This window comes from Mesoplodon densirostris, chromosome 11 (assembly GCF_025265405.1).
Source record: "Mesoplodon densirostris isolate mMesDen1 chromosome 11, mMesDen1 primary haplotype, whole genome shotgun sequence".
Classification (NCBI taxonomy): domain Eukaryota; kingdom Metazoa; phylum Chordata; class Mammalia; order Artiodactyla; family Ziphiidae; genus Mesoplodon; species Mesoplodon densirostris.
The window spans coordinates 69,167,901-69,192,723 of NC_082671.1; the positions used below are offsets into that span (position 1 = coordinate 69,167,901).

Sequence of the window (24,823 nt, forward strand, 5' to 3'; positions counted from 1 at the left end):
TCATTCTATTCCTGGGCTGGACCCCAACCCCAAATCTGAGTCAGCTCAAGGCCCTGCCTGGGTCAGAGACCCTCCATGACCCCTACCCCAGAGAAGCCAAGCCCCAGCTCCTTAGCTGCCATTCCAGGTCTCTCCCCACTTGGCCCGGCTCAACTCTCCATGCCAGCTGTAGCCCCGGGGCTCTCTCTCCACACGTACCCTGCTTGGTCCCGCCTCCCCACACGTCGTTGCCCATCTGCCCCTGACACACCTTCCCCCCGCCATGACCTGCCCAAACCTCCTGTTTTTCAAGGCCCAGTGCCAAGGCCACCTCCTTCAGACGTTTTCCCCACTGTCCCCAGCCCACCCCTGTGCTCCCATTTACCCAGCCTGCCTTGCAGTCAGCCATTTGGGCCGTGTCTGTCTTCCTCCCTGGAATGGGAGCTAACTGCTGGCAGGGACCATGGCTGCTCCACCAGGGCCACCTGGCACAAGGTCTGGAGAGTTGGGCAGGAGTGTGGAGCCTCTTCCCCGACTACAGAGCCCACCCCACCCCCTGCCCAGCCTGGGTGCCCCTCACCTGCACCCCCAGGATGCCGAAGATGATGAAGAAGGCACAGCAGATGAGGACGATGTTGCCGATGGGCTTGAGGGAGGAGATGAGTGTCTCCACCACCAGCTTCAGGCCAGGTGCCCGGCTGATGACACTGCAGTCAAGAAGGGGTCAAGGGTACCATTAGCCGTCAGCCAGGCCTGCAGACAACCCCTACTTGGCCCAGAGTCACCAGATCAGAGGCTCCCAGGCTCCAGATCTATATGAACAGCAAGGCACTGTGCTTTCACCCCAACCCCTTGGGATCCACACCACATCACGCCCAGAGATGGCAGTGAGCCACCAAGGACACACAGGGAGTGGGTAGCAGCCCTGGGGGCCACCTTCAGCCCCCGCCTTCCAGCACCTGCTCCAGGCTCCTCCCCCAGGAGCAGGGCCCACAGGTGTGACCCTGGCCCTGCTCAGCTGGGCACACGCTATGGAGGACTGAGTGGGTGTGGATGGCCGGAGTGAGGGGTCCACTTAGACCCTGGGGTCTTCCTTGGACAGTGCAGGGTTCCCGCATCCTCGGATGCGAGGGTCCTCACCGCAGGGGTCGTAGGGTGCGCAGCAGCCTCAGGACCCGGAGGACCCCCAGGATCTTGGCTCCCCCGGCTGAGGCCAGGGACACCACAATGTCGATGACTGACACGAAGACAAGGAAGCCATCCAGCACATTCCAGCTGCTGCGCAGGTACGCCTGCTCACCGAAGTACAGGCCCAGCGAGACCACCTGGGGGAGGGGCGATGGGCGGGGTCAGCCAGACTCCTCGAGAGGGTGGAGCGAGATCAGCTGGGCAAGGGGCAGAGTCAGGTAGGTGTGGGAGAGCCGGGAGCAGTGGGCTGGAGCGGACTCGTGCCCTGCCACCCCCTCTGAAGGCGGGCTATAGGTCTCCCCCTACCCAGGGAGCCACTCCCTGAAGCACCCCAATCCCTTCTCCCTGCACATCTGGTTAACCCAATTTGAAGCCACGTGCTCTGGGAAGCATCCTAGATGGAGCCCTCCCCCTGTGCCCTGCACCTCCAGCAGGTACCTCCACGACACTGGAAATGGGCTGTGAGCTCCTGGGCAGCAGGCACAAAGCTGACCTCATCCCGCCTTCCCCAGTCCCAGGAGCCCAACCCAGTGGCTGGGACCAAGTGGGGGTGAGCCTCCAAGGCCACCTGTGGAATGCTGTTGAGGGGCAGGTGAGTGACAAGCTGAGCGGGGCTGGGCCAGGGCCTGGGGCCCCGGACAAGGGGGAGAAGAGGTCCCGGGTGAAGCCAGGTACCTTCAGTGTCATCTCGCCCACGAAGATGGCTGTGAAGATGTAGTTGGACACAGTGAGGAAGACGCGTTCCTGAAAGAACCGGGAGATGCCATGGATCCAGGGTCTCCCAGGATCGGTCAGCCTCTGCCTTCAGCCAAGGGGCACCCAGGAGAGGCTGCCACTTCACAGTCCAAGGAGGCGGCCCCCTCTCCAGAGGCAAGCTCCCGGCCACATCTCCCTCCATGGCATCCGGTCTCGCTGGGCTCTCCAACCTCCCAGCCCAGCAAGCTGCCCCCCAGCAGGCCCTGGGGACCTGTCCCTCTGCCTCATTCCTTCCACCGCCCGAAAGCCCCAGCCACTCACGGTGCTGCCGGCCTCAATCTGGGGCCGCTCCAGGGCGATGGTGATGCAGTTGAGGAAGATGAAGGCCAGGACGACATAGTCGAAGAGCTTGTGGGCAATGATGGTCTGACACAGGACCCGGAACCTGGGCAGGGTGGGCAGGGGGCCACGTGAGTGTCAGTTTGCCCCTTACCCTGGCCAGGAGGAAGGCACCAGGAACACGAGAACCAGGGTGGCCTAGAGGAAGCTGACCTTTCTTTTCTCTGGCCACACAATAGGTGGCGGCTTTAGGTCTCTGCTCAGGATGCCCACCTGACGCCACCTCTGCTGACCACACTTCAAGCTCCTGGCACCACAGGGTGAAGGGCACCCACCGAGCCCTGGCACTCAAAGCTTTCCAAACACTGGCCCGAATCTCTAAGCCTTGTCCTCCAGCTGCATGGACACATTGTCTGATACCCTCAGCTTCTGCCCCCAGGCCTTCCCTCGGGCTGCTCCCTCCGCCTGGACCAGCCTCCACCTCCTTACCACCCCTTCTTCATCTACAGAATGGTGTCTGCCTCCAAAGCCCAGCACAAAGGCCTCCTCCCCCAGGAAGCCTTCGGATGACCCCCTCCAGATGGAAGCACCCCAGGTTACCAGAAGATTTATCCAACCTGGTGCCCAGCACAGGATGGCCTAGACTGGAGGAGATGCCGAGGAGGGCCCACACACAAACCCCTTCCTCCCCAGCAGACCCTCCACTACAGGGCCGGGAAGGCCCTCTGGGGTATGGGAAACCACCTGCCCGCCCCCCTACCTCCCCACCGCGCCCCGCCAATGGCCCTACTTGGCTTGGCAGAAATCTCTCCCTCCCAGACCTGTCAACCCTCTACTCTAACCCCACCCCGAGCCTGGCCCTGCCCACCTGTTCTCGGGGGAGAAGAGGTAGACAGACCAGTCCTCGCGGACTTCGCACCAGTCAGGCTTGTAGACGTCAATCATCTTGCGGACGCGGAAGCACAGAGTCTGGCAAGGGGAGGACGGGGTGCTGGCGGGTCAGCGCTGCCCAGAGCCGCTCATCTCCACCCACCCTGACCATCCAGCCAAGTGGGGCCACTGGGTGACCTCCGAACTCTCCCAGCAAAACCAGAACCCTCGCCCCACCCAGGGCGGTCAGGGAGGGCTTCTCTCCCGGGGGGGGGCCCAGCTCAGAGGTGGGCAGTTCCGGCCCCGCCCCCTGTTCACCCACCTGAAGCCCTCTCCCCATGGCCAGGCCCCCCCTTGGGCGGGAGCCCTGTCAATCCCTCCCACTCCAGCGCCGCCCCTCGACCCCTCCCCGCTGCGTCCCAGCTGACCGCCTCGTGGTCCCCTCCGCGGCCCCTAGAGCCTCGCGCACTCACGTAGTCCATCTCCTCCTCGTCCTCCCCGCGATCCCGGCGGTCGTCCATCTTGGTGAAGACGTCCTTGGCGATGCTGGGCATCCTGCCATTGCAGTCCTCGTGCCCGGGGGCCAGGCCTGCCGCCTTCCAGGCAGCCCGTGGGTGGGTGCCCACGGCGGGCACCAGCTCGGCCAGGTCCACCGAATCTCTGGTGTCGAGGGACAGCGTCCGGCGGTGGTGGCAGTGACGGTGTGCCAGGTGGGGACCATGCTGCGCTTGGTGGGCATGCGGGGCGTGCAGGGGCGCGGCCCTCAGCGGCCCCTCCTCCCGGGCACCCTCGCAGGCCCGGGCGCCACTGCTGCGCTCCGCCGCCGAGAGCAGGGACTCGTGCTCCGCCGATGGTGGCTTGTGCTTGAGGCTGTTCCAGCTGGAGCGACGGCTGGCCCAGGCCCCACTGCGGCCCCACGGCCCGTGATAGGAGCTCCGAGAGCTGGACTGGGAGGAAGCCCGGGGCTCCGGTCAGCGCCACCACACACACCCACGGTTGTGACTGAAGGGAGCCTGCACACCCGCTGAGGCCCAAAGAGGGCTGCCCACCTGGCCAGTGGGTGACAGAAGGGGCTAGACCCCAGAGGTCCTCTCCCTGCTCTGCCTCTCACTCCATCCACATCTACAGACACATGGGCACCTCCACTGTGTGGCTATGTCCCTCCTGCCACCTCCCTTCCCAGTAAGTCAGGGCATCTGCCCATTTTACAGGAAGGGAAACTGAGGCTCAAGAAGGCCTGTAACTTGGTCAAAGTTTGGCAGTGGCAGAGGCCAGATACAAGCTCAGGTCTGCCCAACCCCAAGGCCCAGCTCTTAACCCTACACATTGCTGCTAAGACAAAAACCCAACTCTCTACACCAGACCCACTGGCACTATTCATTCATTCATTCATTCACTCATTCCTTGTTGCCAGGTCCTGCTCTGTCCCTGGGCACCCAGGAATGCAACAGACATGGTCCCTGCCTGGTTCTGGCTGGGCAGCCTGGTGCCCTAAGCCTAGGTACCAGTCTGAGGCTGGACTGGCAGACACTTCTTCTCAGGGTCCCTCAGCACACACCCAGCAGGGAGCAGCCACCCAGAGCACCCCACGAGGACTCACCAGGGAGCGCTGGTCGTAGCTTACCCTCCCCAGTGACATGACACTGCTCTTGCGGGAGCCCAAGGCCATTAGCACAGGGTCTGGCTGTGGCGAGAGGCGGGGGGCGGATGCTGCAGCCCCAGTGGGGCCCAGATGTCCACCCAGTGGGAGATTGGGGTCCAGGTGCCCATTGGGGGTCATGGGGATTGCGCAGAGCTTGGGATCTGGAGGGTTCAGATAGAGACAGAGGAAGGAGCAGACAAGAGGACAGAACAAGAGCAAAAGAAGCCACGAGACAAAGAAACAGACAGGGACAGTAACAGAAACGAAGAGTTTTTCTGGAGAGACCTCCTCCACCAGGAAGTCCTCCTGCTTGGACCCCGTCACGTGTGCCTCCCCTCTACCCCATCTGCAAGGCTCTCAGCTTTATTTTTGGATGAGTGGATCCCTTGCCTTCTATGTTCAGGGCCAGCTCTGAGCTTCACCCAACACAGGAACCTCACTCCCATGCCCAGTGCAGGAAGAAGGCAGAGCCTGGTTAGCCCGGTTACTGAGAAGGACACAGCATGGGCTGGGAGGTTTCTTCCAAGCTGCACAGTGGTGCTAAACAAAACCCAGGCATCCTGAGGCCCAAGGCTCTTCATTACAGGCCAGCTGTATGGAGGGGTGAGGGTGGGCTGCAGCCACCCCTGTGGCTAGAATTCAGGAGAGCCATGAATGTCACTGACCTTTGGAGATTTAGCAATTCTTTCAATTATAAATGTAAACAACAAACCATAGAGAATTAGCAGTCCCGAGCCTTGGCTTGAGGGGAAACCAGATGCTGTGCCCTCTGCCCAACTAGATCTGGGGAAGAGTCCTGGCCTCCTAGGTGACGAGTGGAGGTCCGTTTACCTCCGCCACTGTCCAGGCCCTCCTGGAGCTTGTCAAACTCCTCCATGTTGGATGAGCTCTGGTCCTCGTCCGAGTAGGAGCGATTGGCGTCGCCCTGGGAGACCGTCCCTCACATTGGAACAAAAGTCAGCTTAGCCCTTCCCTCCCTCCTGAATTTTTCAATGGGTGTTTTCACCACCCCCATTTTACAGATGGGGAAACTGAGGCTCAGAAAAGGGAAGCAAGAAGCTAATGAGGACCTAGGCCACAAACCCACATCTGCCTGATTGTAAGTGTCCCCAAAGCCTCAAAAAATGAAGGAGGCAGGATCCAGAATCCCACATCTTGGGGACTTTAGGATCTCAGAGATGGAGAAGCCTAGGCCAACACCCCTGAGGGAGAGGCAGGGATCCTAGATGCAGACCCCCCCCCAATTGCATGCTTCCTGTGATGGTAAGCTCATCACCTCACTGGCAAACCCCTCCTCTGGAGACCTGTTGCCTGCTAGATGTTTGAATCGCAGTCCTCCTCCATCCAGACCACCCCCCGCCCAGTCTCGTGCAGGCCCCAAAGGGGTGCTTCCTCCACCAGGGCCACAGTCACCTCTGCCTGGAAGCCCTCCACCAGGATGGCCACCAACAGGTTGAAGAGCACATAGTTGCCGAAGGTCATGAGGGCAACGAAGTAGAGGGAGGCCCAGGGGGAGGTGGAGGCCATGCCATTGTAGAGGACGACGTTCCAGTCCTCCTGGGTAAGGATCTGTGCAGGGAAGGGGGATGACAGCTCAGCCCCTGAGTATCTCCAGGCCCCCCAGCCCACTGGGTGCCCTAGGTGCAGGCACGCCGCAGCCCATGAGCACCTACAGCATCCTCTCACACACGCTCGGGCACACCCAGGGTCCTCAAAAACCATGGCCCTAGCAAAGCCGCAGAATCATGCATGTGCGTGTGTACGCGCACACACACATACACACACACACTGCTCTTCCTGCTGCCCGGCCTGCCCACACCCTCGAGGCCTATGTCACACACTCCTGCCCTGACACGTGCTCCCCACTGACCGATGCTCCCTCCTGGCTGCTCCCCAGCCCCATCCTCTCAGCACCGTATCCCACCACCCAGGGCACAAGCCCACCCTGCCTTCTCCCCTGCCCCCACCACACTTGTGTGTACACACCCACTCAGCCACGGCCACAGTACACGTGAGGAAACAGTCTCAGGGCAGGAGCAAGGGGGCGGGGACGGGCACCGGGCAGTCAGTCCAGCTCCCAGAGCCAGTGCTGCGCCAGCCTGGCCACTGGAGGCTGGTGTTGAGGGGCCTCCTTGTCAGGCCACTGCTCTTCCCTGGATTCTCTGAGGCTGGGAGCACCTCCAAAAAGTGATCCTGGGAGAAATCCCTTCCCCAGACACCCATGGACACATGCTGGGGCTCACCTGGAACACCGTGACAATGGCCCACAGCAGGGAGTCAAAGTTCTTCCGGTCAGGGACTGTGTCTCCCGTGTCCGTGCGGAGGCTGAATTTGCAGCCAAAGATGTGCATCCCAAGGATGCTGGGGGAGAGACAGAGGTGGCTCAAGGGACTCACACACACAGAGCTCTCTGCCCACCCACCTTGTTTCATTCTCAGAACAACCCACTAAGATGGGAGGGGCCAGTGTTGGTCCCATTTTACAGACGTGAACACAGAGGCTCACAGGGGCAGAACTCGCCCGGAGCCATAGGGGATTAAGTGATGGTGCCAGGATTCATAGCCAGGTCCGGGGTGTTGCCCGGAGAAGCTCAACCAGCCACACTCCCCCAGGTTTCTGCCCACAGGCCTGGCAGGCCCCACAGGTGTGGCCCCAGGGTGGGCGGGACTCACCTGAAGATGAAGATGAAGAGCATGAGCAGCATGCAGAAGGTGGCCACATTGTCCATGGTCTTCATGAGCACCACGAGCTGCCGCCGCAGCGCAGGCATGAAGCGCACCAGCTTCAGGACCCGCAGCAGCCGGAAGGTCCGCAGCACCGACAGCCCGCCGTCCGCCTGGCCCACAATCTCCCAGATGCTGCAGCCCGCCAGGCAGGGGTGGGGAGGGGAGAGAGGCAGGAAGGGTCAGAGGGAGGCCGGGAGGAGATGAGGGCAAAGGAAGAAGGAGAGGCCAGGTGGGCGGAGAGATGGACAGCTTCCATTCATTCACTCATTCATCCAACGGGTATTGTTTCACAGGTCACTGCGTCTCGTGGCACCCTAAAGCCAGGGCTCTGAACCTGGATTCCACGGACCACGCCCCCCCAAGAAGTCTATGGTCCATAAATATCACTGACCTCTTTTTGAGATTTAACATTCTTTTGATTATGAACATCAACAACAAACAGCAGAGAATTAGCACTTCCTATGACCCTGTGGCCAATCGAAATCACTGATATTTTTCTATCTCATGACAGCCGATACAGATGTTTCCAGATATTATTTATGCTCATCCTTTCTTTGGAATGATGGTAGTCACGGACCCACTGCTAGATCTTGCTATTTAATGAATTAATCCAGAAGTACATATACTGCTAAATCACAAATTTTCAAATATTTTGATAACTGTATTTCAGTGTAATTAGCTTCCTTTGATCTTATGTACTTCATTTACTAGCTGGGGTCAGTGCATTAAATCCCCCTCCCACCCTGTTCTGTTTCTAGGCCCACAGGCTAGGGGTGGGGTTGTGGGGGGGAGGTCGGCACCTGATGATGACAATGATGCTGTCGAAGATGTTGTAGGGGTTCCGCAGGTAGTCAAAAAGCCCGAAGGCGGCCAGCTTCAGCAGCATCTCCAGGGCGAACATGCTGGTGAAGACCACATTGCAGATCTCCAGGATGTTGGTCAGCTCCTCGGGCTATGGGGGTGTTGGGGAAGGGAACGGGGACCCTGGTCAGGCCAGAGGGCAGCCGGGACATCCATCAGCTCTAGAACCTCCAGGGAGGCCCGGCTCTGCCACCCCGGCTCCATGACCTGCAGGTCAGTGTCCTCGCCAGAGCTCCATCCTCCCCCTGCACTTGGCCTCAAGAAACTTACAACTCTGCCTCATCTCTGCTGTCTTGAGAGGTCCACTGAGATGGGAACACATGGGGCTAACCTTCCACAAAGTTGGCAATGATGCTGGTACTGCACACTAAGGGCCACATTATGATACCCATTTCACAGATAAGGAAACTAAGGCTCAGAAGCCAGCCAGAGGTTACATGGCTAGACACAGAGCAAGACAAGAAGGCAAACCAGTGACTGCAGAAACCCTGTTTGCCCACGACCCTAACCCATTTTGGGAGCACGTGCAGGACCTGCCCTGTGCACTTCATAGGCATCATGTAACTTAGTCCCTCACAAGAGCCCATTATGCATATGAAGAAGCAGGTTCAGAGAAGGCCAGTCCCCTGCCTGAGACTGCACATTAGTAAGGAAGGCCCAGAGCCAGGGTTTGAAGCCAGGCAGCCCGGCTCCAAGTCTCCACCCTTAACCCCTGCCTGTGCAGACCTCCCTACACAGCCTTCCCCCCACCTCCTTCCTTCCTTAGCAATGGCCGTCTCAGGATTGTGGGTGGCTGGAGACCGTCTGCCCTGTGAAGGGGAGGACAGAGACCGTGCACCTCCTGTGTGCCACCACGGCTCTCAATCCACCTGACCACCTGGTCAGTGGGGCTTACTTCGCCCGCTTCTCAGAGGATGACACGAAGGCCCAGAGAGGTTAAGGGTCAAAGTCACCTGCTGCTCAGAGGGAGACTTGCCCCTCTGGCCGCAGACCCAACCTCTGCCCCTGGAGCTGTGTACTTGCTGGTTATTAGCAGTAGGTGACACCCCTGCAAGTGGGACCACCCAAGGAGCCCCAGTGTATGAAACAGGCCGCCCTGTTGGCCACGACTCGGGGTGGGGTTCCAGGTCCTCCCCCCAACAGCCCGGGCCTCAGTTTCCTCATCCATAAAACGAGGGGATGGAGTAAGATGAGGGCCATACAAGGCTCCAGCCCCTTCTCTCCCCGCCTCTCCCCCAGCCCTGGCCCCGCCAGGACTGGTGAAGTACCTGGTCTCTGCTCACCCTGAGCCAGGCTGTTCCCGCCTGAATCACGGAGAAGGGAAGGGCCATTTGTTAGGCCTGAACATGTGTCCGTGTTGAGCTCGACCCCAACACAATTACTGACAGTCAATCTGTGAGGCCACTGTTAGCGGCTCCATTTTACAGATGAGGAAACTGAGGCTCAGAGAAGGGAACTGCCTTGCTCAGAGCCACCCGGCAAGGCTGTGGCAGAGCCACCAAGTCAGACTCCAAACTGCTCTCCCGGTATCCACACCCACGCCTCCCTAAACTCGTCCATCCATCATCCACTTGTTCATCACTGCATGCACTCCACAGGTCTCCCAAGCATCTGTCAGGGGCTGGGCTTGTGCTACCCAGGGTGGGCGGTGGTGAATGAATCAGCACATTCTTCCTGCCCTTGAGAAGTGCAGGCTCCGCTGGCAAAGCCCATCATGCAAGTTAACAAACCACTCGGTGGTGATAAAAACAGAGGAAACTTGAGGGTGGTTTGGGGGAACAGGGCAGTGGAGTCAGGAGCAGCTTCCTCTAGGAAACGACATCTCAGCGAGACCTCAAAGCCGAGAGGGGGAGTGGGTGACAGGGAGAAGAGAAGGTTGTCCAGGCAAAGGGACCAGCCCGAACTCGGGCTGGGAGGCGGGAGAGTTCCCAGCATCAGCACCACCCACCCCAGCCCAGCACCCCCGCACGGAGCAACAGGGCCTCAGGCGCCTGACTTTGATTCCACTTGGGCCAAAAGGAGAAGAGAAAAAAATAACAACCCAGCCCTCCCGCTTCCCGCCTGGTGCCTAGGAAATCTAATAATACTGCCAGCTCCTCTCAAAGCCAGATAAAAGGAGAAGGCACCATTTCCATCTGTAATTATATCTGACTCACAAAATGGTACCAAAAGGGGAGTGGGACCCCGAGAGAGGCCCCCAGTGGGGGAGGGGCTGGGGCCCGGCATCCCTGGCTGAGCCAGGGCCCAGATGCTACTCAGAGCCACCAGTTTCCTAGCCCGCCGAAACAGAGGTGAAAGATTTGGACGCTGACAGGCCATAATGGCAGTCACCCTGCTCTGGGCCACACGCACTGCACACACACTCCCGCCCACCTGCAACTGATGCGGAGCCTGCAGCTCTGATCTCCCGGAAAGGTAGGTCACCCACTCGCTCCCCTCCTCCCTCGAAAGAGCTGTTTCTCTAGTCGAGCGCACACCTGTTAATCTTTTTCTAATGGACCATCCATCACTCTTGCGAGCATTTTTCTGAGAGAGACAGCGAGCGGGAGAGAGAGATTGACAAATACAGACACAGTGAGTGATGAGAGACCACAGGGGGAGGTATGTGGAGAGGGACAGGGCAGCCACGAGAGAGATGGAGAAAGAGAGACTGAAAGAGAGGTGGACCGATAGACAGACAAATGTAGACCCAGGGAGTGAGAAGCAAATGCAGGGTGTGGAGAGACAAGACAGAGAGAGAAAAACAGAGATAAACACATAATGAAAGACCAAGATCATGACACTGTGAGTCAGAGACAGAGCCAGAAAGTGAGAGAGAGCAGGTAGACAGACAGACAGACAGGCAGAGACTGCAGAGACGTGGCTGGAGACGGCAAAGACCCACCCCATGGAAGAGGAGGTGCCGAAGGGCAGAAAAACTAGGTTAAGCCAGAGGCAGGAGGGTAGAGGGCCGATGAGGAGGGGCTGTAACCTGAAGGTGAGGCCAGAAGCAGAGGGAGACGGGGCAGGGGCAGGGCCAGCTCATCCCTGCTGAGCGCCAGGCTTGGGAGGCCCAGTTGCCCAGCCTCTGGCCACTTCTGCTGGGCCAGATAAGGGCCCAGCTGGGCAGGGGTCTCTAAGCTGCCCCCAGGAACCCCTTGAGCCCAACATCATCCTCATGATGACAATGGCAGCTGCTGTTGAAACACCTCCCGTGTGCCAGGCGGTGCTAAGCACTTTCCACAGATTATCCTGTCTAAGCTCAAACATTACCCTATAGTAGCCCCATTTTAAAGCCAGGAAACCTGAGGCTCAGGGAGAAATGACCGTCCCTGGCCACAGCCAGGCAGCGGTAAAATCCGATCTCAAACCCAGGTCTCCTCCCTCTGGCCCGCCCCACCTCCCCATGGCCCAGGTGCCTTCACCTGCACTACTCTTCTGACTTCAGGCTCCAGTTCAGCACGGACATGTCACTGCCCTGCTTACAAGCCTTCCATGGCTCCCCACTGCCCTAAGGATAAAGCCAGTCTCAAGACCCTTCATGGATTGACAGGCCCTGGCCTCTTGGGCCGTCTGCCCTGCCCCATGTGCACATCCTCCTTGAGGGCTCAGGGTCTTTCGTAGGAATGCCCATGCTCCCGGCGCCTGCATCTGTCCCTCCTTTGTCTAATGAAATCCCAGTCGTCCTTCAGGATCCATCTCCAGCGCCATCACCTCCAGGAAGCCTTCCCCAACTGCAGTTCATGTTGGTGTCTCTCTCCCCTAAGTCCTCACAGAGCTGGAATGTCAGGTACTAAACCACTCCACCTTCCTCTTCCCAGAGTCACCCCAGATCTGGCTTGGCAGTGACTTGATGAGACAGCCGAAAAGAGAGTAAAGCCTGACCCTCTTTTTGTTGTCCGACGAGGTGAGCATCCTCTAGCTCCAGAACAGTCTTGTGCAGCTCCGGAGGAGTCATGGGCCGGGACGGGCGAATGCTGGGAGAGGGAGGGGCTGAGAGAGCCTGCTCCCAGGAGCAGTGCCTCCCCACCCCCTCCCATCAGCTTCCTGGAACCTCCAATTCAACCTCAGCATCTCAGCTTCTCACCACATCACGCCGGGCGAGAGTCCGCCTCTCTGAGCCTCGGTTTCCCCATCTGCCCAGTGGGGACAAGACACTCACCCCGCCTGCCCTGGGGGCTGCCAAGAGGATGACACCGGGAAGATATGTGACAGCAAATGATGACAGAGAAATCTGGCTGCCCAAGCCGACCCTGCCCACCTGCCTGTCACGCAGCCTCAGTCACAGACTGTTCTGGGCCCACTCCCCTCCAGGGCTATGCCGACTTCTGCACCATCTGACCACCTCATGGGTCACACACAGGCCACTGCCTGGCTGACCCCCACTTTCCCCTGTCACCTCCTCCTAGGCCAGTCCCTGCAAGGAGTAGCTGTGGCCACGAGGAACCTGGTGACACTCCCTTGTGATTTTGGCAGCAGTGGCCACCTAAAGGCCACGGGCACCCACAGTCTCACCTCTCATTCGAGCACCTGTGACCACAGAGGCCGGAGTGGCCCCACTTCACAGATGGAGCGGGAAAGCAATGCCCAGGCTCTGTCCTGCCCTCACCACCGCCCCCCCCGGGCCCCCACCCAGTGGCCACACCAAGCTCCCTGCCGGCAGGGGCCGCCACGATGCCTCCCTCTGCGGTCACTTGCTCTGTGGGAGAGGGGCTGCTAGCGTTCACCAGCCTCTCCTCCAGCTCCCCCCTTTCTCCCTGCCCCCTGGCAGCCCTGGGCCACCTCTCTCTGTAGGCAGCACCTCAGGGGCTGCTCAGAACAACCTCAGGGGTGGAGGGCTTCCTGCCAGCAGTGTCTGGGAGCTAGGGGCGTGGAGCAGAACTACCCGCACCCCCCACAAGCAGGCCCTGCGCAGAGCTTGGCCAAACAATGGCTGCCACTCGGAGCTGCTTTAAAGAGAGTATATTTTAAATTCTCCCTCCCCCTCACTTTTTCCTTAATTAATAACTTTTTGAGGCTCCAGACGGCAGCTGGTAAACTTACCCCAAGGGTGGTGGTGTAAGGCTCCAACAAAAGATTCACAAATCGGGCTTCCCTGGTGGCGCAGTAGTTGAGAATCTGCCTGCTAATGCAGGGGACACGGGTTCGAGCCCTGGTCTGGGAGGATCCCACATGCCGCGGAGCAACTAGGCCCCTGAGCCACAACTACTGAGCCTGCGCTTCTAGAGCCTGTGCTCCGCAACAAGAGAGGCCGCGGTAGTGAGAGGCCCGCACACCGCGATGAAGAGTGGCCCCCGCTTGCCACAACTAGAGAAAGCCCTCGCACAGAAACGAAGACCCAACACAGCAAAAATAAATAAATTAATTAATAAACTCCTACCCCCAACATCTTCTTTAAAAAAAAAATGCAAATCTCCAGACTCCCCAGGGGGAAAAAAAAAAAAAAAAGAGTCACAAATCTTTCTTAACAAGTGGGCACCTACTATGCACCAGGCTTCTTAATGCATCGAACCCTCCCAGAGGGGGTCTGTGTGCCCATTTCCAGATGGGGGACACTGGCCGAAGGAGGCCAAGTGACTTGCCCAAGGCCACCCTACCAGTCGACAGCAGAACCAGGGATGGAGCCCAGACCTGGAGCGGTGGATTGCAGCTCTCTGGTGGTGGTCTTCAGAGTGCGGCTGGGGTTGGGGTGGGGGGCGGAAGGGGGGTGTTAATACCTGTCTTGAGGATGGTGATGAGGACTCAATACACCAGGCTGGCTCGGGGCCTGGCGCTTAGTAGGTGCCAGGGAGCCGATCCCTATGACGGAAAGGGCATGAAGTTAGGGCACCTGCTCGTGGATGAGGAGGCCAGGGAGGATCCTTTGAAGGGGCAGAGAGCGCCTACTGAGGGCAACCCAGTGGGGGGACCAAGAGGGGTCCTACGGTGCCAGAGAGAAGAGGCTCCCCCATCTGGAAGCTAGAAAGTTTGCCCAAAAGGACGTGGCAGAAGGAGTGAGTGGGGACAGGCCAGGCAGGAAGACCCTGAGGAGGCTTGGGCAGGGACCATAGCCTGGCCTGAGGCTGGGGCTGCGGAGAGAGGGAGAAGCTGGACCCAGAGGATGGAGCCACCCTGGCCACCGTGTTTGCCCATGGAGGGATGGCTGGGAAGTGAGGAACCAGTAGTTCACTGGCAAACGGGCCTCTGAAAAATAGCCCTGATTTGCTGCGTATGTCCATTTCCATGGTGTAAATACTCCCACCATGGCCAATTTCAAGCTACCAACTGTTTATAACGATGGGCTTGCAAAATCCTTGGGTGTGAGAAAACTGGCTCTTGCAAGCTGGCTCCGCAAGCCACGGGCAGGGATGGAGCTCAGGCCCTGGTGCAGCAGGACTGTGACAGGCGCCCTCAGTGCTGCCCCACCCAGAAGCTAGAGCCAGCACCCCAACAGCGCAGGTTCCCTGTGGGGCCTTCCCCGGGGATGCTGGGTCAGGCAAAGGCCAGAAGGCTGGACCCTAGGTGAGGGGGTCCAGCCGGCCTGTCTCACCAGCTTTACCCTGCAGAAAGCCTCCTCAGCCCTCCCCAGAGACTCTTAGTTAAGCCGGAATAACTGGCAAACAGGCAGCTCCGAGCAGAGCGTGGCGGCAGCCCCAGGGGCCGCATTTAAGTAAATTGAATGAAGCCTGTACCTGGTGAGCGAATAAAGAGGGAAATGAGAGTGTGGCCCACCACGGGGCACGGCGGGGGGTGGGGGGGCCTGCAGAAGGAGGGCCACGGGGAAGCCAAGGAGGCGTCGAAACCCTAAACTCTGCGGTGGTATCAGTCTTGCCACACAAAGATGTGGGTTCAAATTCGACCCCTGACTGGCTATGGGACCTTGGGCCAGTGACACCCCCTCCCTGGGCCTCAGGGTCACCAACTGCCAGATGGAGTACCTCATAGGAAAGGGGTGCAGGTTAAGGGAGGGACCCCACCTAGCAGCTGGGGGACAGAGGGAGCCAAAAAATGATGTTTTTCCAAATGGATCCAGGGCTGGACTTGTCCAGGCTGTCACCCGGGCTGTGACCTATGGATTGGGGACATCTGTGCAAACCCCCCAGAGCCCTCCATCCTGTGTCCCCACAAATACGCTCTTGTACACATCCTCCCTGTGCTCCTGCTACTTCCCAGAAGCCATGCCCTCCTCCATGTGCTATTCCCCCATGGGGACCCTTTCTCTGAACTCATCTCACCTGTGAACCCCCAGCAGTACCCCCAATGGCCTAGGGGGCCTGGGACTCACCAATCACCGCAGCCAACACCCTCCCTGCGCCCCACGCACCCAGAGCTGAAGATAGAAGAAACCACAGGTTTGTCCAAGAAGGGAGATGGGGGACAGCCTTTGCAGGGCACCCCTGGGGCCCCTTAGTGCCGGGGTGCTGCAGTGAGGTGGGGAGAGAGTGGGGGGCGTGAGGGGCAGGAGGGCGTCCCACCTGCAGAAGGTATCAATATGTCCCAGGTGGAGCACAAAGGGCCTTGAATGTCAGTGGAAAGGTCTGCATTTTGTGCCAAGGTCAGCGGGGGCTCTGGAAATTTGGGGACAGGGGCGCTCCCAGCCTCTGGAATGACTGCTCCAGCCGTTTTGGAGAGAAGAGACAGGAGGGTCACATGGAGAGGCGACAAATGGAAGTTAGGACTCTGCAGGGACTGGCGGGGGATGGGTTGTGGGGGACCTGGTGTCCACGCTGAGAGACTCAGAGGGAAAGGAACCACATCCCCCTGTTCACACCCCAAGGGGCCATTCGGTCACTCGTTGACCCTGAGCTCCACCCTCTCTGTGCCTGGCCCTGGGCTGGGCACTGAGGTCACGTGGCTGAAGGGGACCCAGGTCAGAGGAAGACAGACAGACAGCAGGAGTTCGACAGGCCCGGGCTCACACGTGCCAGGCTCCCCCGGGCCCCGCCTCCCGACACTCGCCTGCTGGTGGTGCTCAATGCCCATGCTGACGGTGTTGACCAGGATGGCCATCATGATGCCCCGGTTGAAGTACTTGCTCTCCACGATGCCCCGCAGCTTGGCTCGCGTCTCCCGCCACACGTCTCCGCACAGCCAGGCAGCCCCGTCCGCCTGTCCCACCTCGTCCTCGTTCTCCAGCTCCAAGGAGGCCCCGTCTTCACTGCTCCGGGCCCCGTGCCTGCCGGCCTCGTCCTCGCCGCTGCCCGAGCCCCCGGAGCCCGAGTCCCCAGAGCCCGAGTCCTCCTGGCCCGAGTTGCTGCTGCCCAGGCCCGAGGGCCGCCAGCCCGCCTCGTGCTGGCAGCGGGGGCAGCTGGCGGGGTCGGAGGCCAGAATGGCAGAGATGGGCTGCACCAGCATGTGAAGCGTCAAGTCCGGGGGGCTGTGTCGGGGGCACAGCTCTGGAAAAGAAGCCGAGGCCGGGGTTGGTGCCTCGGGTCCCGCAGGAGGCGGCCCCCGCGCACACTAGGCCCGGCCCAACCTGGGTTACCACTCGCGTGTGCCCACGGGGTCTGCCTGGAACCCGCCAGCCCCACCTGGAGGCCAAGTGGCTCATGGTTCCTGGGGAAACATCTTCACCCTCTGGGCTTCGTTGGCCCCCGAGGAAAAGCGGGGACCAGGAACACCCACACACCAGGGCCATGGGGCGGATTCTGTTGGTTAATACACGGGATGAGCCCAGAACAGTGTCCTCGCCCTGTCACTTCCTGCCCCGTGGCCCCAGGTTGGTCACTGAAAGACCCTCCAGGAGCCCCAGCCCCTCCCCACCGTCCTGCTTCATGACATCATGGAGCTTGGAAAACGGCTGAAAAGACCATTGTGGAGGGTAGACACCCCTCAGAGGAAGCCAAGGTGGCCTCGGCATTCCTCAATTCTCCTGCCCATGGCGGGGGCCTGTCACCAGGGAGGAAGCGGGCAGGAGCCCGAGGCAGGGGCAAGCCCTTGCTCTAGAAGCACCACCCCTATGACTTCCCCCCACAACCCCGCACAGCTGAGTCAGGGTTAACCCTGGGAGGGGGCAGGAGCCGTCATCCCCCCAGCTGCCCAGGGAGAGTGCGAGAAGCTGGGCCGGTCTTGGACCCACGTTCTGTGATCTGTGAACCATTTCAAAGAGGTGTCAGAGAGGCTCTTTCTGGATAGTGTGGTTCCTTCTTTATATTTGTCTGCGTTTTCCTAGAATACACAGGTTTGGCTTACGTAGCAAAAAATAAATAAATAACGTTAAAGGGAAAGAAAAACCTGTAATGTCTACCGTTCATTTCCAAACACCTCCCTATGTCTGGACAAGGCTCTCTGACTCAGTCACCCTCTAGACCGGTGGGGCAGCCAGAAGCCCAAGGGTGGGCCACCTCAGTGCTGGAGGTCACGGCAAAGCCCTTCCCAGCCCAACTGTACGTGGGGCTGGGCCCCCGACACTTGTTTCCCAAGGAAGGGAGCCGGGGGAGGCACGAAGGCCCAGGGCAGGGGGCACGGCCTCCCTCCAGAAGCCTGTCTCGGGCTTCTCTCCACGAGGTTTCCACGGAGAGGGCGATGGGCGGCAGCAGGAAGCCCTGAGCCGTAAACACCCCTCCCCGCGTCATCCAGGATCACGGGGTGCCAGCCTTGCCCGACCCCAGCTCCCCTGTCCACGTGCTGGGCCAGCCCACGGGCCACGTGGAGCCTCCAAGACCACGCCTGGATGGCTGGCCCCCAGGGGCGGCTGGGCGGCAGCTCTGAGGATGAGTTCTCCAGCTTGTCTCCGAGAACCTCAGGTTCCCAGAACGTGAGACCTGCAGGGGCAGGGCCTGGGGGTGGCTGGCTCCCACAGCGCAGGGCCTCGCCCTCGCTCCACGGGCGGGGAGCTGGGCCGTCCACCGTCCCAGCTGCGCCTACTCTGGGCTGACGCCCGCCGGCTGACTTCCTTGTGGGCACCGCCTGGGGGCAGGACTGGGCCTGGGGTGGGGCCCACTTCCTGTGGCCCTTTGCCTCCTCCTACGGGAGCGGTTCACGTCCCCCTAGAGGTGGGCTCAGCAGAGCCTGCAACTCTGATGTCCCCAATGCTGAGCTTTGGTCACTGACACACTGTGTGACCTTAAGTGACTCCCTTCACCCCTCTGGACGTTCGTTGTCCCATCTGAACACTGGGGCTAATATTACTCACTCTGCTCCCTTCACAGGACTGTTTTCTAGAACAGATGAGAAAACGAATGGAAGTCCCTTTTTAAGCCTACGCTGCTAACTCTCTGGAACCGTCTACAGTCGAGCAGGAGAAATGGCCCCAAGGCAGGAGCAGATCACAGTGTTCGGGTGTCCCCAGCATGCCCCGCCTCTCTCTGCAGGGCTGGCCATGGCCCTTTCATTCCAGGTGCCCGACATCGCTGCTCAGGTGTGCTAGCAAGCAGGCAGGCGGCCACAGGAACCCATGGGGGATCAGCGGGGTGAGAACGGAGACAGGCTACAGTGGTGGAGGGATTTTATAGTTTCACAAGACTAAGGACAGACTATTGTTCATTCTTTCAAGCGTGGCTCCCAGGGCAGAGCCCGAGTCCCTGTGCACACATGGGGTCAAAAGGAAATTCCTCCAGGGCAGGGCTAGGCCCCCCAAGCGCAGGGCTAGCCCAGGCCAGGCACCAGCAGGTGGTCAGGAAAGGGGGCACGAAACCCCGGGGGTGTGGACTGGAGTTGCCAGGGGAAGATCCGGGTTCTGAACTTGCTGGATACCTCTGCTTGTGCTGGGAAGACAGGGCACGTTTGCAAACAGTGCTGTTTCTGAGTCCCCAGCTAGAGGCACACGAGGCCTGCGCGGGGCACCCTGGAGGTCAGGGGAGGTGGGCCACTTACTGTAGTGCCTGGGCTCCTTGACGTGGGGCCCGGGCTTGGTGGAGCCGGGTGCCTCCGGGGCCTGGCGCCGGCTCTGCAGGGCCTGGTAGAGGCCCAGGGCCCGGCGCTTAGCCTTGCGCAGGATGTGGCAGACGTACTGGAAGATCTCCTCGTAGCAGTCACCAGGCTCGGCGTAGCTGGCCACCGTGCTGGAGGACAGGTAACGCTGCCGCTGCTCCAGCATCAGCCGGTGCTCCCGCTGCTTGGTCTCCGAGAACTGGGTCGCTATGACAACGAGGCACAGGTTGATCATGAAGAAGGAGCCCACCTGTGACCAACGGGAGAGGACAGGGACAGAGGGGACGGTGGGGTGAGAGGAGGTGGGAGCAGGGGTGGGAGGGTGGGAGAGGGAGACGGAGAAGGAGAAAGAGAGACGGGGAGACGGCGATGGTGACGAGGAGACGGCGATGGAGACGGGGAGACGGCGATGGAGACGGGGAGACGGCGATGGAGATGGAGGGACGGAGGCAGGGCGAGAAGCAGAGGATACAGAGGCCAAAAGGAAGACCGGAGGAGGGGCAGGGGCGGATCCCAGACATGGAACAGGGAAAGAGACAGCCACAGACAGGGGGGTACAGACAGACAGACAAGGGCAAGGAGGGACACCAGGGGAGAGTGAGACAGGCTCAGAGAGGACAGAAACGGAGGGTGTGGGAAGCACAAAGTGACCGGGGCGGGTGGAGACAGGGAGAGAGGAGGGGAGGGCGGAGCGCCCAGAGAGACGGAGAGGCACGGGCACAGATAGGGACAGGAAAAGAGCGCTGAGGCCTTGCTCTGGGAGGAGGCCGGGGCTCAGGACAGCGGTGGCCCAGGCAGCTCCCCAGGCCCCGCTGAGGCCTGCTTCCAAGCCCTCTCCCCTCAGGCCCCTAGGCCTTGGCCACGGCTGCCCTCCCACCTGGGACATCAGCGCTGAGGGCAGGGAGGGAGGCACAGCCCCCCTCAGACTACCCGGGCCCTGAGTCCCACCCCAGCCCTGCCCTCACTACAGCCTTGACTTTGGGCCTCCAGACAAGAAAAGAGAAGCTTCCCTCTGAAAGGGCTTAGTTGGGCATCTTTATCTGGGCTTGGATGGGGAAAGGCTACCTGGCTAGTGCTAGGAATTCTGCCACCTCAAGTCCCAGGGCCCAGCCCCAGGGGCCACCACAGGCAGGAAAGCCCCCGTTTCCAGACGCAGGCTCCTCCCAGGCACATGCTAAGCCTTTGAACAGACTCAGCTGCAGACTCACCTGCCAGAGGGAGGGGGCAGTGTGCGTTTCACCCTCCTCCAGGCTGCCTACCAGAAGGTTCCTGTAGGCCGCAGCCCCAGTCGCTGATCCCCCTTCCCTCCTCTCCCCCACAGCACAGCTGGGGAGCTGGGGCTCAGGAGGCGGGTACGGGGGCGGGGGGGGGCTTCCTGGCCCAGAGGACTCTGGGAAAAACCCCTGCCTCTAAAGTAAGAAGATGCCTCACTCGTTTGCTCTTTCCGCATTTCCTGGAGACCCGCTCGGCAGGCCTGTGTGAGGGGCACGGACCCTGTCCGCTGGGAGCTCACACCTGGCAGCCTCTACCCAGCCTGCCTCTGGGGCTGCTGTCCCTGGGTAACTGGGCAGCTCCCCAACCCCTCTAGACCTCCATTTCCCCATCAAAAACCTAAGGCTCGGACGAGCTTAGGACTTCTGCAAACAAGAGTACTGGGGACCTGCGTGCAAAGGCTGAGGACCCCTCACCGGCTGTGTGGCCCAGGCCAGGCACCTCACCTCTCTGGGGCTCAGGGTCCACACCTGGGAAACAAGCAGGTGACCCTGCATGGCCAGGGTTGTGAGGGTAAAAGAACAGCACGGTCACCCAGCCTCTGCTCGCTGGATGCTTCCCAGCACCTGGAAAACTCAGCATCCTCAGCCTCCTACCAGCACCCTTTCTCCTGTGACAGGGCCACCCAGGGCCCAATAATCGCAGCAATAATAGCAGCAGGGCACATTTATTGAGCATGTACTGTGTGCCAGGGGCTGTGCAGCCGCAGGCTCTGTCTCCTCTAACCCTCCCCAGGGCCCGTGAGCCAGGTGCCGTCACTGTTCCCCACTTCACCGTGAGCTCAGGGGGCTAAGGGTCCTGCCCAGGGTCATGCTGGGAGTTCCCAACCCCAGACTCCACCCCTAAGTCCATCAGGAGAAGCAGATGAAGCGTCCTCCGGCCTCTCTCTGGAACTCAAGGCTCCTCTCGCAAGCTCAGTGGTTCACAGTCCCCGCACTGCAGGATTCTGTCTGGCCTCAGGGTCTCTGTGAGGCGTCCCCTGCCCAGAAGGCTCTTCCTCTGGCTCTTCCGCCTCCAGCCTTTAAGGCTCAATTCTGGCATCACCTCCTCCAGGAAGCCTCTCACTTCCCCTATCCCTTCTCCAAGCCGGGTGAGAGGCCTCCTGTGGGCTCCCTCAGCCTCTTGGGCTTCCTTCAGTGGTGGCTCCTAAGATGCAGTCTGGTACCTGTCTGCTGTAGCCCATCTTCCCCCACAAGACTGTGAGCTCCCAGGGGGCAGGGAGGGCCTGACTCACTGCTCAGTACCCAGCACTCGGCTCAGGGCCTGGCGCAGAGCAGGCTTCCCTGAATGTGCTAGGCAATGAACAAGCCAGTGGATGGACGGCAATGCTGAACAAAGCCTGGGTCCCTCTCTTTCTATCTAGGGTGTCTCCTCATGGGTCCAAGGCCCCAGCATCCCCAGGAAGGCATCGAAGCTAAGCCAACAGCGGGGGTGTCTCAGGTCGGCTTGTCCTGAGCCCCCAGATCAAAGTCCCAGCAGCCCAGGATGGGGTGCTGCCCCGGAGTCCCAAGCCTGCTCTCTCCCATGGCCAGGAAGCCAGAGATCCCAGCCCTGCAGCAGCAGGGAGCCAGCAGCGACTCTCCCAGTAGTGAATCACCTTGACACCTGGGGACTGTGCTGTGGCTGAAGCTGCTGTCAGGCATGACAAGGTGGAAGAGCTCGTTCTGGGGAGACTGTGCAGAGGAAGGCGGGAGGGGCCGGCCAGAGAGTGGGCCCTCTCTGGGGGCGGAGAGAGAACCCCTTCATCTCCAGGTCTCCCCCACAAGACAGAGCTGCCCGAAAGCTGGGAGCCCCTCCGAGAATTTCAGGGACTTCTACCAGTTCCCAACCAGGCTCAGCCTCCCCTCCAGACCCTGCCCGGGAAGCAGCCCCGGGCTTCCATTTCACAGCATCTCATCTTCCCGCCCCAGGAAACGAGGGAGGTGCTGGAGCCCTTGAGAAGCTTCCATCCTGAGGCTGCATCCCTGCTATGGTCATACAAGGATGTATTCCCAGAGACTACGAGGCAGAGAAACACGAGCAGGAGCAGCAGGTGGACTTAAATGCCCAGAAATGAGAAGTGAAGGCAATCGGAAGTGATGGATGCCTCCACAGCCACCCCTGACGAGCTCCCTCAGTCACCTGCTGCTCGGCTGCATTTAAAAACTGCCCCTCCTGCTCTCTCCCACTCAGTTCTCTGGACTCTGAAGGGACACCCTGGGGATTCCCAAAGACCCCTGCCCCCACTCTGGGGTCCCCTGGCCCATGGGTCCCTGAGCTTGCCCAGAGAGCCCCAGCTCCCCTGACACTTACTATGATAAGCAGGATAAAATAGATGAAGTTGTAGAAGGAGTGAGCATCCATCACGTAGTACATTATCTCCACCCAGCCTTCCAGAGTAATCACCTGCAGCCAGGACAGAGCAGAAGAGGAGAGAGAGAGCCTGAGATGGCTGAGCGTCCAGGAAGGCAGGCAGCAAAGGGGAAGCTGCCCCAGACAGAAGCCCCGCTGCGTGCCGGGACACTCTACACATGTCCCCTCTCGTACTTCTCCCAAAGGCTCCACCGGGCAGCCATCCTCATCCCCAACATGCAAGTAAGGAAACTGAGGCTCAGAAGGGTTAGGACACTTGCCCAATGTCACACAGCCAGGAAGGAGGGGACCAGAGACTTAATCTGGCCCCTCTCGCTCCAGAGCCCCCCACCTTCCAGTCTTCCACACCAAGGCAGGAGGACTGGAAGCAGGGGGCCCTGGGCTGCGGCTCCAGCTCACCCCCCGGGCCACTCTCTGAGCCTCGGCTGCTTCTTTAGTGTGTGGGATTAACAGAGCCCACCTGGCAGGGTCGGGGCGCAGCTCAGGTGAGCCCGGGACAGGGGCTGTGAGAAGCCTGGTGTGACTCTGTCGCCCATGCACTTTCCCAGAGAGGAAAGCAGAGGAGCCTCGGGCGAGGCGAACGCTGGGCACCCCCAGCACCGCAGTCTTGTTCACTTCTGACAAATGCACAGAGCATTTGCCAGGTCACTGCCAGCCACTGTCTTGGGGCCGAAGGGTCCCAAAATGCACCTGCTGGGCTGTGATCACATCACACCTTGCAGCTCTGAATTCTATGATCCTGTTGCTCCCCAGAGCAAAGCGTGCCAAGCAGACCCCTCAGCGGCTTCTCAGCCACCACCCTCTGCACCTGCCCCATCCTTCCATCTGACGACAGCAGGAAGGCAACCTTGACTGAGTACTCACCGCACACTAGGCTCGGCTCGCATCATCTGGTTTATTCTTCTCAGCCACTCAAGGTGGGGGGGGGGAAATTGTTATTACCCCCATTTTAGAGATAAGAAAACTGAGGCACAGAGGCATCAGGCAATACACCCGAGGGCCTACAGCCCTTTCTTTGAACCTCAGTTGCTCTGTCTGTAACATGGGCATGATACTGCCTGTTGAGCCAGCAGGACGGGTAGATTTCAATGACGGGTGGCAAACCCCCAGCACAGAGCCCCGCCTGCCAGGTGAAGCTGCTCACCCCACCCCTCCCCACCCCCAGCCCCCAGCATGGGGGCCGGTGCCAGGCCCGAGGGCCCCACCTGGAAGATGACGATCCAGGCGTAGCCGATGTTGTCAAAGTTGATGGCGCCCTTGTGGGGGTTGGCGCTGCCCGTGCGGCACACATTGTAGTAGCGGTTCCAGTTGACACAGAGCCCACTGGCGTTGAGGTCCTGGCGCCCCGCCCCGAAGTCATAGACGTCATCCTTGGACAGGCAGCACTCGCGGCCCTGCTCCTTGAGCGGGGGAATCTCGTGGCAGCCCATGATGCCGTTGTCCCCCGACAGGGAGCAGATGAAGGGCATCTCGTCGTCCTCCTCCGGCTGGTAGTAGGGGGGCAGGGCCACATCCCCTTGTCTGTCCACAGGTGATGGTGGGGAAAGAGGAGAAGGGGAGGGGTCACTGCCACACAGCATGGCAAGACCGGCCCAACATGCCATCATCGCCTCCAGGCCTTCACACATGCTGTTCCCCCTGCCTGGGACACCCTTCCCCACCTCTGCCATGGTCACAAAAACTCCCACCTGCCCACCGTGGGCAGTTCCAGGGTCCACCCCCAACAAGAGGGAGCCTTCCCTGGGGGAGCCTCAGGGAAGACTGGGCCCTGCACTCACCCCTGTTATTGCTCTTGGGGAAAAAAAATGCACCCAACTCCCCTGGGAGGTTGGAACTCTTTTAGGGAAAGGACTGAGTCTCAGCATCCCTAGTACCCACACACTGTGGTTGGCGCAGAGTAGGTGCTTAATATACAAATGCTAAATTTTTTTTTTTGCAGTACGCGGGCCTCTCACCACTGTGGCCTGTCCCGCTGCGGAGCACAGGCTCCAGACACGCAGGCTCAGCGGCCACGGCTCACGGGCCCAGCCGCTCTGTGGCATGTGGGATCCTCCCGGACCAGGGCATG

At 60.2% G+C, this 24,823-nt stretch overlaps 1 protein-coding gene across 1 annotated transcript in view; it reads right to left on the bottom strand.

Annotated features, from left to right (window-relative positions):
• CACNA1I (calcium voltage-gated channel subunit alpha1 I) overlaps positions 1 to 24,823 on the bottom strand; it is a 105,356-nt gene that overhangs the window by 20,376 nt on the left and 60,157 nt on the right. Inside the window, exons 6-21 of the mRNA XM_060113944.1 lie at positions 23,961 to 24,276; positions 22,696 to 22,788; positions 19,075 to 19,381; positions 16,219 to 16,655; positions 8,241 to 8,392; positions 7,387 to 7,572; positions 6,958 to 7,075; positions 6,128 to 6,283; positions 5,546 to 5,639; positions 4,673 to 4,875; positions 3,546 to 4,019; positions 3,071 to 3,171; positions 2,185 to 2,308; positions 1,843 to 1,911; positions 1,120 to 1,304; positions 560 to 686 (exon numbers count right to left, since the gene is read on the bottom strand). Coding sequence (XP_059969927.1) covers positions 560 to 686; positions 1,120 to 1,304; positions 1,843 to 1,911; positions 2,185 to 2,308; positions 3,071 to 3,171; positions 3,546 to 4,019; positions 4,673 to 4,875; positions 5,546 to 5,639; positions 6,128 to 6,283; positions 6,958 to 7,075; positions 7,387 to 7,572; positions 8,241 to 8,392; positions 16,219 to 16,655; positions 19,075 to 19,381; positions 22,696 to 22,788; positions 23,961 to 24,276 — 3,142 coding nt within the window. The remainder of the gene's footprint in view (positions 1 to 559; positions 687 to 1,119; positions 1,305 to 1,842; positions 1,912 to 2,184; positions 2,309 to 3,070; positions 3,172 to 3,545; positions 4,020 to 4,672; positions 4,876 to 5,545; positions 5,640 to 6,127; positions 6,284 to 6,957; positions 7,076 to 7,386; positions 7,573 to 8,240; positions 8,393 to 16,218; positions 16,656 to 19,074; positions 19,382 to 22,695; positions 22,789 to 23,960; positions 24,277 to 24,823) is intronic.